This window comes from Ambystoma mexicanum, chromosome 6q (assembly GCF_040938575.1).
Source record: "Ambystoma mexicanum isolate Mex_15411 chromosome 6q, UKY_AmexF1_1, whole genome shotgun sequence".
Taxonomy (NCBI): domain Eukaryota; kingdom Metazoa; phylum Chordata; class Amphibia; order Caudata; family Ambystomatidae; genus Ambystoma; species Ambystoma mexicanum.
This window is the reverse complement of record NC_090937.1, coordinates 236,600,525-236,612,924: the sequence shown is the minus strand read 5'-3', so window position 1 is coordinate 236,612,924 and position 12,400 is coordinate 236,600,525. Positions and strand designations below refer to the sequence as shown.

The 12,400-nt window shown below is 42.6% G+C and overlaps 1 protein-coding gene across 1 annotated transcript; it reads right to left on the bottom strand.

Annotated features, from left to right (window-relative positions):
- Window positions 1-3,989: 3,989 nt before the first annotated feature.
- LOC138515935 (uncharacterized) lies at window positions 3,990-10,123 on the bottom strand. Its single transcript, XM_069630702.1, has 3 exons — window positions 10,031-10,123; window positions 5,450-5,654; window positions 3,990-5,167 (listed from the first exon to the last, which is right to left on the bottom strand). The coding sequence occupies exons 2-3, from the start codon at window positions 5,637-5,639 to the stop codon at window positions 4,272-4,274; spliced, it is 1,086 nt and encodes a 361-aa protein (XP_069486803.1). The 5' UTR covers window positions 5,640-5,654; window positions 10,031-10,123; the 3' UTR covers window positions 3,990-4,271.
- Between the last annotated feature and the right edge of the window lie 2,277 nt (window positions 10,124-12,400).

Below are 12,400 nucleotides of genomic sequence, written 5' to 3'. Positions count from 1 at the left end.
GTTTATAATAATAAACTTCTAAAATAATAGGTCCTCTCCACCTTAAAACATGTATAAGACAGAGAGTAATCTGGCGGACTGTTTCTTAATTATTTGTGTTGCTGAATTTGCGGTACTCCAGTTAAATAGGCCTAACTAATTAACAGAAAAGCAGCATATAACATAATGAATATACAATATATTAGTACTTAGATACCTCCTACCTAGATCTTATATTAAAATTTGCAGTATTTAATTACAGCCGATGTTTCATCAGCCCAAATCAATTCCAACAATGCAATCATAAACATTACAAAGCAACACAAGTTCTAAAATATAAAAAATGACATCTTTGCATAACAACTAAATTCAAAATTCCAATGAATTAATCTGTAGCCTATTAATCTTCTAAGAACAATTTATTTATATATCTACTTATTCTCCATGCCCTGCAGAGGTATTTTGCAATCGAAAAACATAGCTTTCTTAATTTTACACTTTTTTAGTGTTGAACTATCTATGTCTTCAGTGTGATCCCAAAACTGATTTGTTTTCATTTGAGTTACAGTACTAAGGAACGTGTACACGCCCCAGCCAGTGTTTAAAGTGGCAATGTTGCAGAACATCTTGTATTGTTAAGTTTACAATTCATAAGGCAGGTGTTACAACACTCTTAAGCAAAGATAAAGAGGCTGAGGCACCTCAATAATGGAGTGATCCGCAGTTGAAACTGATGGTTGCAAATCAACCTGATCAACAGGACAGTTGAAAGTTTGGACTAATTTGGTTTTACCATTTATGGTATTCGTAAGACCAAGGGAAAGGGTATTCTAATTTCTTGAGTTTTTTATGGAATTTACATTTTTTATGGAATTTACAAATATTAAAAAGGGCCAGAAAGTTAATACATAAGAGTGCTCACTGTCTTCATTGAGGCTCGATGTGGTCCATTATGGATTTATTATAGGCCAGGTTCCAGTATAGCTCTAGAAACTCGATCTGTTACCATTTTTATGACAAACGAAAAGCATCTATATAGCGGAATGATCCACATCGTCTCGTATCTCACCCTGACTTTGGGAATATTACTAGCTTATCTCCCTTAAAAGAAATCAGGCTGGGATCCCCACAGTATCAATAAATTAAATAGGCACACCAGGTGTCATATTAATAAGCCTGAGAATTATTTCACATATTTCTTTGACAAAGCCATCTTTGTAAAAGCTTGGGTGAGGTCCCAGCTGGCAGGTATCTTACAGCAGACAAAATCCCATGGTGAGGAGCACACCTAGGTTTAGAGATGTGTAAATGTGACTTACAACAATAGGGGGTGCTGGAGAGAAATACAACCCTGACATTGGGTTGAGTACAACAAGAACAGAAAGAAGTGTCCACAAACTGTGTATCGCTCGAAACCCCGGATAACCTATAAATACTGGATACCAGTCAAACCTTCTAAAAGGGAAAAATCATTTCACACGTGGTTCTCTGAAGGAACCTCAGTTTCAAGTAAACAAATTACTCAAACTCAAGAAATGAGGAAAGCAGGGTCTGAGGTGGAAGGGGAGGGAGTGACGATACACTGAGCTCAGTTATCAAATGACTTCTCAAGACCCAATGGGCCTCATTACACGGTAGGCTGTAAGGGTTTACCGGTACCGGTATTTTACCGGTACCGGTAAATCCTTACCGCCTTACTACGAGGTCCCTTTGCGGGTTGGGGAATTTAACGCCTGCTTTTTGCAGGCGTTAAAAACCAACCCGCAAAGGGACCAATGGAGCTAATAACGGTACCGCAATTTGCGGTACCGTAATTAGCGCCTTCCCCATTCCCATAGAGCCCTATGGGGCAAAAATGGGACTGGGGAAGGGCAATGGTGGAAGGGGACCATGGCGCTAATAGCGCCATGGTTCACCGCCTACCGTGTAATGAGGCCCAATGATTTGAAACCGCCATGAAAGTTGGGATGGATGAGAATATAGTGAGTGAGAATGTCATTGGGGAAGCCCGTTGAGTCCAATGAAACATGAACGGTCGTCCATTGTAGTTCAAGAGATGGAAAGGGATTCCTGGTTGAAGGAGTTAATATACGGACTTACAGGTAGGTGGGGGGAGACAGCGGGGGGGGGGTCAAGATGATCATGATGTTATGAAAATGCTAATAAAAAGTGTCTAAAAAAAGTTCAAGACTTGATTTCCGAGATATTTTACAAAGTGAAGACAGAAGAATGTTTGCATATACACAATAATAGCAAGATGTGTTCTACATCTCTTCACCTTTCGGGATAGTTCCCTTCGTCGGGAGCAATCAATCCTGCTTTTTTCCTTTATCTTTTATATGTAACAGGTATACATACAATATAATCACATGTTAGTTCTGTCATGATGTTTCCCATAATCATTCACCTGCTGTAGGTCTGTGATCGGCAGTCCAAGCTGTATTCCTCTATTTCATGAATGAAGAATCCAATGAGGCGTGACCTTGGAAGGAGATGTGGAACATGATGATACAAATGTGAGAATCCACATGACTTTCTATCACTCCTGAACTATAAGGCAATGAATGAAAAATGGTGGCCTTCCTACCTTTTTGGAGGTCTTGCAGTCATGCAAATAAAGGGATCTCATATGTTGTCAGCCCTGTTGGATTCCTATGTAAGAAGATAGGGGAATGAGAAATCTCAGGGCCTGGTGCCGGTGCTTCAAACATTCGTTCTGTAATCTTAAAAAGGTAAAAGGATTCCGTTTAATGTCAAGTCCTTAAACGTGAGAATTACTGTGTCAGCGTTACTAATGCACTGAAAGTTAAACGTGCCTATATTCCTAGTGAAGGATCATAGATACTGCGTTGCTAGTGTCCAATAAACGGTGTGGAAGTCCGCTGTTACAGTTTCAGCGTTACTCATGCATTGAAAGTTGCATGTGCACATTTTCCTTGTGATGGCCCCAGTCAAAAAGGAAGATCATCCTGGAATCATTCTGGAGTCATCCGATGACTCCATTCTAGAGTCATCCATGGATAGTTCAGGAAGATCATCCAAAGTATTCACACACGCCAAAATATTTAATGAGATGATGACTCTAGAGTTATCACAGAAACTACTCCAGGATGAGTTTGGATTACTTCCAGTGATGATCTTGGATTACTCCAGGATGACTCCATGACAACTTCAGGATGAGTGGGGATTACTCTAGGATGACTCCATGACAACTTCAGGATGAGTTGGATTACTCCAGGATGGCTTCGGATTACTCTAGGATGACTCCATGACAACTTCAGGATGACTCCACGACAACTTCAGGATGAGTTTGGATTACTCTAGGATGACTCTACGACAACTCCAGGATGACTCCACGACAACTTCAGGATGAGTTTGGATTACTCTAGGATGACCCCATGACAACTCCAGGATGACTTCATAACAACATTAGGATGGGTTTTAAATTGTAAATGATTATTGCAGACCACTCCAGGATGAGTTTAAATGATTTCAAGATGGTTCCAAAAGATTTAGGAAAAGGGGTTGGATTACCACAGGATGTATCCCTTTTGAGTAACATTGGTGGCATTACTTTACAATGACTCTAGTTAGACTTCTGGATAGTGTACTGGAAAAAGAAAATCTTGCAGCTGTCACTTTTCATCTTTGCTAGAGCACCCGTTAACCAAGTTCGCCAATTTAGTGCACACAACTACAACCCCCATATCACAAACCAACTCCCCCATTTCAATTCTCACCTCTAGACAACATGGCCTCACACCCCATAAAGGTCCCACAGCTCCAAAGCACTACACCAAAATACACACTTCCAGCTACCTAAACAGCATATGTTAAAGGTCTACCAGCATGACAGACTTCCGCCAGTCACTACACCCAATAACCCTAAGAGCAGCTAATTATTACAGAGTTCATATTGTGATAGTAAAATTCTGCAGCTATAAATTGTTGATATTTTAATATTGTATTGCTCTGGCTATAAGATATCTTCAATCAAACATAGGCTCAGAAAGTGTACAACTTTTTTTATTCAACAAATTCAGTTTAACGGCATAGCTCCATAAGAATAAATAGGTTTACAAAAATACAAACAAACAATCATTGATCCTGCATTTCAAAAGGTGGAGTCTTTTTTAGGCCTCTTCTGGCATTGCAAATTTTGGTAGCAAGCTTCCTCCTTATTACTCGGCAGTCCATAGTAGGCCAGCTGTTAGCCTTGCAGACAGATCTCAAAAATTCTACAAAAAATAAGTCAAGGTCACGTTGCTAATGTGTGGGGAGTTTCATAGGAGTCAACTATTGCATGCATAATGTTTGCTTACATGTGGGCTTTCATCCGCACAAACAATAGGGCCTGCATCTTGGGGTGCATGCTGTACATCCACATCAATCCTGGATACATTGTAGTTAGGGTTTTTTAGAGGAGTTGAAACAGCTTGTTTCGGGCAGGTAAACAGTATTTTCTGCATTTTCCCTTCACATGGTGATACACTGCTTTTTCGGTCACTAGTGGGGACTGACACTGCAGCCAAACTCTGTTTTGAGGATGTTCCCAATTCCGCTGTTTTTAAAGACTGTAGTCTGAATGATTGAGCAGGTTTGTGTGCACGTGTGGGTGTCAACTCGCTGTCTAAACAGGCATGACTGTCATTCTGCAACAAGGACACACTATTTAGAAGACGTGGGGATAGAGTTAAGCATGTCAAACTAGATCTATCCGACAAAATATTTGCAGCCGACAATTCACTGTTATTTGATAGTCCATTTAGTGGTTGTTGCGCAGCGTCTTTATATTGTCCAGGTGAAGCAACAGAGGTGGGCTCTGAGGAAGGAATGAAAGAATGAAGAACACTAGCCATCCCTGCCAAAAGAGTTAGGTTCTCCAGTTTTTGTGACTGTAGTTGTGAACAGGCCTTACTAAGTTTGGGAGCAGTCACTTTCCTCCCATCAGCTTTTACTAAATAATTCTCTTTGTTTTCTTTTGTTTTTTTCACTGGATGTTCTTCTTGCAGTTCACGCAACACTCTTTTAAATTTTCCAGCACTTCCCCGATTGCCCGAATCCACCAGTAGCTCCTTTTCCTCTTCTGCCTTCCTTTTTAAGGCCTGAATCAGTCCCTCTGCATCACCGCAATAGTCTTTAATTATTTCTTCAAATGTTTTTTGTGTCTTGATACACTGTTTCTTGACTGCAGGTATGAAAAAGGCAAGTTAAAACCTCAAGCGAAAATTTCAAAATGTGACTATCTACACAACCAAAGTGTCAGAACCATGTTGTGCATCTATACTTTATACATTAGACTTACTCTAAAGGAAGTAGAGATGCTGTGAAAGAGTGGTGGGCATTGTGCAGCACTCATCTGTATGTTAGAAAAAAAGGGGATGCCTCACTGTAGGGACGTTAGATGTACCCTCCTCCCGAAACATCAAATGAAGGGAAACAGAGGGAAAAACATATATACTTTGCTTACCTGCCGATTGGAAAAGCACTACCGCTTTGAAATCCCTTTCTTCACGTATTTCTTTTCCACTTTCATCAAGACCCTCTACCAGCCATTTACAAATCACTTCACCAGGAATTGCCAATGGCTCAAATTCCCCATCCTTTCGAATACAGAGAGAGTTGTCGCAATCAAAGAAAAGCACATTAAAGAGGGCCATGGTTTGAATTATTACCTAAAAGACGAAAAATAAATACATTTAGTGTGCTCAAAGTATTATTGTGAAACTATTCTGTACAGGATCATTAATTTATGGTCCCCTTACTATGGACATGTTCCTGCCTGAAGTGTCCCCATTTGTGATTGAAGCTAGTATCCTAATATGCAGCACCTGAATGACCCACTGTGTCCTCATTGCAACATGACTTGCATTGGAACCAACATCATTAACTTTACAAATACGTTCTTGCCATTTTTTACACTATCCTGCATTTAGCCCATCTCTGTTAGTGAGCCAGATCCTGCATTTAGCCCATCTCTGTTAGTGAGCCAGATCCTGCATTTAGCCCATCTCTGTTAGTGCGCCAGATCCTGCATTTAGCCCATCTGGGTTAGGAAGCCAGATCTTACATTCAGCCCATCTGTGCTAGTGAGCTATTTCTCACTAGAGGGAACACATCACCCCTGGAGGCACCATATGGGACTCATTTAGTCAGGACAGCGCAGGTATCAAAGGTGCTGCCGCTAAATAACCATGCTAAAAACTCACCCTTCTGCATACACCTTCTCAAACACTGAATATTCAGATTCAACTGTAAGAATTACTGGTGTCCACTTAATAAGATTCTGCACTTTACTTTGTCTACTGTAGCTGAAAATGGCCTATGAATGGTATATGAAGTAACACCTGCAATCTAAAGACCACATATCCCCACATAATTCCATGACCTCACAACCTACATGCCGATGTTTGGTTTGTGTAAGAGAACAGAACACACATTCAAGCGGTAGTCTTGACAAATCACATACAATGAGACAAAATCCCCATAGTCTTGCCCAACACCACATGGCAGCTACCAACCGAAAAACACCTACGCTCGGCGAACAGTGTTCCTGAGTTTAACCACAGCAAGTAAGGCCAGCACACAGGTGTGAGAACAGAGAGTAAGCTCACCTCTAAAATAGATTTGGAGTACTTTCAAGAAGGGAGACCTTCGACCAGAAGAGCAGCACATAATGGAAGGAGAAACTATGGACGCAAAGTGGCATGTGGAAAGAAAGCATCAAGAAGTATTAGGCCACACGGTGGGGTGGAGAGAAAGTGTAACAGTGATGTGTGTGTGAAAGGTTAAGAATGAGAGGCATGGCCAGATGGGGTTCTAGGAAGGAGTGTGACAGCATGTAGGGTTGAGCGAGAGACCTGTGCATACTAGGAGCGGCAATTAAAACTCTGCTCTATTCCAGCAACATAATTGCATGAACATGAACAGGTAGCCAATCCCAGTGTTTGGTTTCCGCATTATAAACACATTCCTGGATCGCTCTCCCAGGCCTGCCTTTAATCTGTCCCCGCCCCGGAAAGCTCTGAGGGGGGTGGGGGGGCAGGGGCCCCAGCCCCCGGGATGAGTTGAGATTATCGCCAGCAGCAACGTGAGAGAAATCATGGCTTATTACCACCCTCCTGTCACGCCATGGCATATGAGCAGGCCCTGGGCTGGGAAGCAGGGTCCAAGCAGCACAGGAGAGTCCATGCAGGTCAGAGACAAGAGAGGAGGAGTGTCAGAGTAGGGCTAGGAAAGCAGGGTCCAAAAAAAGTAGGGTCCTGAGGATTCGAGCAGGACACAGACAAGAGGATCTGTGCATGTATGGAGCAGGAGCGTGAGAGCAGGGTTGACAAAGGGGGTGTAGCACGAGTTGTAAAACATGCATTGGCAATGCCAACAGTTTTGCCTTTTGTGTAGTAAGGCACTTGCAGTCTCTTCCGTAGTGGTATTAACTGACCATTGATAGTAACATGTGCAAAATGGTGTGAGTGGCTGGGCATCTAATAGCAATACCTGGCAGAGGCCTAATCCTTACACAAAAGCCCAAAGTGTTGGCTTTGCCAATGTTTGTTTATAAAAGGAGTTCAGTGAAGGACACGCACAGTGCTAATAAATCAGGTGGCTGAAGGCAGACCTGGTTAAGGAGGGTTTGCAAATCCAATTAAGTCATTAACTTCCAGAAGACTGCTTTGAAAAAACACTGGCAGGCACCTTGACTGCAAAGTTTGATGGTAAGGCTTGATCAAAGCGAACGCAAGAGAGTTCCCATGGGGTGGTATTTTGGGCTGGGAGGGGCAGGAACTGGGTGGGAATGACCATAGGGTTTAGCATGGCCATGCGTAGCCAATGGGTGGGCAAATAACCAAACACCTACAGGCTGTGTGTCCCTCCTCATATGCCACTTCTCCCTATCTGTGCTCTAATGCAATAGTTTTAGTTCATAGATGGTGCTAAAGCGCCACCTAATAGCCCAAACTAAAAAGTGTGGGACTCATTAACATATACAATGGGAAGTGATGACCCAGGAGGTTAATATATCAAAATTACACCCATGCACTCTGGGGGCCACTGGACAGTCCAGTATTCGCTCCCAAATGGCACTGTTGCTGACATGTTTCCCCCTAGGATTCACGGAATCCTTCACCCACCCTGCGCCCTGGGCAAAACAAAATTTGGCGCCCCCCCCACCCCCAAAAAAGAATACACACGCCAATCTTGAAACACCTAGGCAACACAAACACCACACCATCCACACACATTAAAAGCAAAGGCCCCTACACAACATGCACCCACCATCCACATGCATACAGTCACCATCCACACACATTAAAAGCAAAGGCCCCTGCACAACATGCGCACACCATCCACATGCATGCAGTCACCATCCACACACATTAAAAGCAAAGGCCCCTACACAACATGCGCACACCATCCACATACATAAAAAGAAAAGCCCCCTAACACACGCACATCATCCCCACACATACATTAAAAGAAAAGCCCCCTACACAACGCACGCACATCATCCACACACATACATTAAAAGAAAATCCCCCTACACAACACACGCACATCATCCACACAAATACATTAAAAGAAAAGCCCCCTACACAACGCACGCACATCATCCACACACATACATTAAAAGAAAATCCCCCTACACAACACACGCACATCATCCACACAAATACATTAAAAGAAAAGCCCCCTACACAACGCACGCATATCATCCACACACATACATTAAAAGAAAATCCCCCTACACAACGCACGCATATCATCCACACACATACATTAAAAGAAAATCCCCCTACACAACGCACGCATATCATCCACACACTTTGGAGAGAACGGGATCATCAGGGGAGTGAAGCCTGTAAACTAGAAGGGACACATGGTGACTGGATTAACAGATGGCAAATACACGTTCCAGAACAGTCAGGAAAGCAGATAATGCATTGAAGATTTCAGCAGTATACCTTCAGCCTGTAAACAAAGTACATTTTGATCCCCCTTGTATAGGAGACGATAAAAACATCAGGTTCGACTGAACAAAAGCACGGACACTGTACAAACAAGAAACGCAACAGAATTAGCATTTACCAAAACGCGAGGAAAGTACATTTTCTAGCTGGTTTTGCTAGTTTTTACCACGTTTCAATACGTCTAGCGGGTTACGGCTATAAGTTGAATAATAGGTGTTATAAAGCATTCTGAGCACTGTGTATCTTATTGAGCTCATTTGTTGTTTTGAAGGCCTCGGGAAGTGGAGAGAAGGCAGCGAACACGCGTCTAAACCGGAGCTGGGAAGCGAGTACTTGCAACGCGAAACTGCAGGAAACAGGAAAAGAAAGAAGAACGCCTCTGAGGAGGAGCAACTGGATTAGCCTACTTTGGAGAGAACGGGATCATCAGGGGAGTGAAGCCAGTAAAGAAGTCACACATGGTGACTGGATTAACAAATGGCAACACGTTCCAGAACAGTAAGGAAAGCTGATAATGCATTGAAGATTTCAGCAGTATACCTTCAGCCTGTAAACAAAGTACATTTTGATCCCCCTTGTATGGGAGACGAGTGGTTAAAAACATCAGGTTCGACAGAACAAACGCACGTACACTGTACAAACAGGAAACGCAACAGAATTAGCATTTACCAAAACGCGAGGAAAGTACATTTTCTATGTTTTTGCTAGTTTTTAGCACGTTTCAATACGTCTAGCGGGTTACGGCTATAAGTTGAATAATGGGTGTTATAAAGCATTCTGAGCACTGTGTATCTTTTGGATCTCATTTGTTGTTTTGAAGGCAGCGGGAAGAGGAGAGAATTGGGAACTCGGGTCTAAATTAGAGGTCCGAGACCAGAAAATCCAGAGTATTCGCTGAAGTGCAGTGTGCATTTTTCGTTAGATTCCAGGTCAGGAACCTGTAGGTTAATGGAAGAAGAAAGCCGAAGAAGGGAGAGACGAGACAGCGAACAGGATCAATCCTTAATAGCTCGATCCTCGAGGACCATATGGCGGCCATATGCCATGCATTGTGGCTTCTGTTTGGGAGCTTGTATACTTACCAGGACAAAGAGGAAACAGCCACGAGGACGACGACGAAGACGAAGATCCAGATGCTGCAGAATTCCAAAACCGAAAGAACAAACAAAGCCACCAGCAGCTTAATATACCTGCCGGTGCACGGCATGGAGTCCTCCTTCCTCCATGATTGTCTTCATCAGTTACATCATCACAGTGCGTCGTACGTAAAAAAAAACGTCCCCACGTCATGACGCCTTAAGGCATTTCAAAAAAGTGTCGGCAAACTTTTAAACAAACACACAATACTCTCGGGTATCATATGGACTTTATCTGCAATTCTTCTACCACTGCCTTGCTACCTAATGATGCAAATGCCACTTTATCTGTGTCTATGACCCCAGAAAACATGCCCCCCACTGGTTTGAATGAAATTACCGCTATCTGCAATTCTTCTACCACTGCCTTGCTACCTAATGATGCAAATGCCACTTTATCTGTGTCTATGACCCCAGAAAACATGCTCCCCACTGGTTTGAATGAAATTACCGCTATCTGCAATTCTTCTACCACTGCCTTGCTACCTAATGATGCAAATGCCACTTTATCTGTGTCTATGACCCCAGAAAACATGCCCCCCACTGGTTTGAATGAAATTACCGCTATTTGCAATTCTTCTACCACTGCCTTGCTACCTAATGATGCAAATGCCACTTTATCTGTGTCTATGACCCCAGAAAACATGCCCCCCACTGGTTTGAATGAAATTACCGCTATTTGCAATTCTTCTACCACTGCCTTGCTACCTAAAGGATTCTCACCCAGGGGGTGCATGCTATGTTTAGGCCTCATGGCTTCCATTTTAGCCCAACATAGTCTCAAGCTTTACCCTTGCCACGATGGGGATTTTGAGGGTGCTGGGTGCCTGCTTTTGACTGGGATGGCAAAGGGTTCTCACCCAGGGGGTGCATGCTATGTTTAGGCCTCATGGCTTCCATTTTAGCCCAACATAGTCTCAAGCGTTCCCCTTGCCACAATGGGGATTTTGAGGGTGCTGGGTGCCTGTTTTTGACTGGGATGGCAAAGGATTCTCACCCAGGCGGTGCATGCTATGTTTAGGCCTCATGGCTTCCATTTTGGCCCAACATAGTCTCAAGCTTTACCCTTGCCACAATGGGGATTTTGAGGGTGCTGGGTGCTTGTTTTTGACTGGGATGCCAAAGGATTCTCACCCAGGGGGTGCATGCTATGTTTAGGCCTCATGGCTTCCATTTTAGCCCAACATTTTAGACGGCTAAAAATGCACCTTGGTATCCATGAATACGCAGGGCACCCCTTTTGCCACCTGTATTCTGTTCTGTTATCTTAATTATTTGACTAACTTTTAATTGCTTGTATAATCTGGTTAGGGTATTTCTGTCAACCAACACAGCCATACAAATGGAAATGGATGAAAGGCCCCCTCGAGGAAAAGGAAAGAAACGAGGACCTTACAAAAAATGGATTGCACTGGTAAAATATATTAACGTTCAATGCAACTCTACCGATAAGAGGTCTCCTACATGCTTTTACTCCCCAAAAATACATTCTTCCTAAAAACAAGCAAATATTTCTAAAACAAAAAGGGGTGAAAGTGCACCAAAAATAAACTCCTGTATTCGGCTTGGTCACTAACAACCAGACTACCTCTAACCGCCTGACTACCTCTAACCGCCTGACTACCTCTAACCGCCTGACTACCTCTAACCGCCTAACTACCTCTAACCGCCTGACTACCTCTAACCGCCTGACTACCTCTAACCGCCTGACTACCTCTAAAGTTGGGAAATTAAGTCTGCTTTCATTACATGTCATTTGTTTTCTCTATTCTGTGCATTCATACTTTACACTCTCTGGCTCTTAAAGCAAGACCTGTATGACAATTATGCAATTCTAATACTGGTTTTATGTGTGGCTGCAGAAGGAACATTTCATCGTAGAAACTGATTCTTCAAACACTCTATGTGGAACATCCAAGAAGGCGATAAAAGACCATGCCAAGACTTTTAATAGAGCAGATGACCTTTTCTTCCTAGGTACATTATAACCATTCCAAATGTATGTTATAGTATTTTATTGCACATAACCACAAAACACTGTTATTGATACATTCAGTTAAAAAACTCACTGCACACAAACAGCTATTGGTAGTCTGTAACGCTTACTCCTTGGTCCACTTATAATAAATGATCTGAATTGATAAACTAATTTAAACTGATGCTAGCTGATTCTCATACAAATAACACAAGTTTACTATTTCTATTTATACCTATGCACAACCCAATTTTTACTAGTTGAATTAATCAATTTGTCCTGTGAGTGACCCGCTATTGCATTGCGTTGCATTGCAGATCCTTCTACCGCATACTGTGAAG

What these genes read in the sequence shown, in the direction of transcription:
- LOC138515935 (XM_069630702.1), bottom strand. Translation starts at nt 5,639, where the DNA reads ATGGCCCTCTTTAATGTGCTTTTCTTTGATTGCGACAACTCTCTCTGT. An exon ending in AGTGCTTTTCCAATCGGCAG is followed by an intron (nt 5,168 to 5,449) that starts GTAAGCAAAGTA and finishes TCATACCTGCAG; the next exon opens with TCAAGAAACAGTGTATCAAG.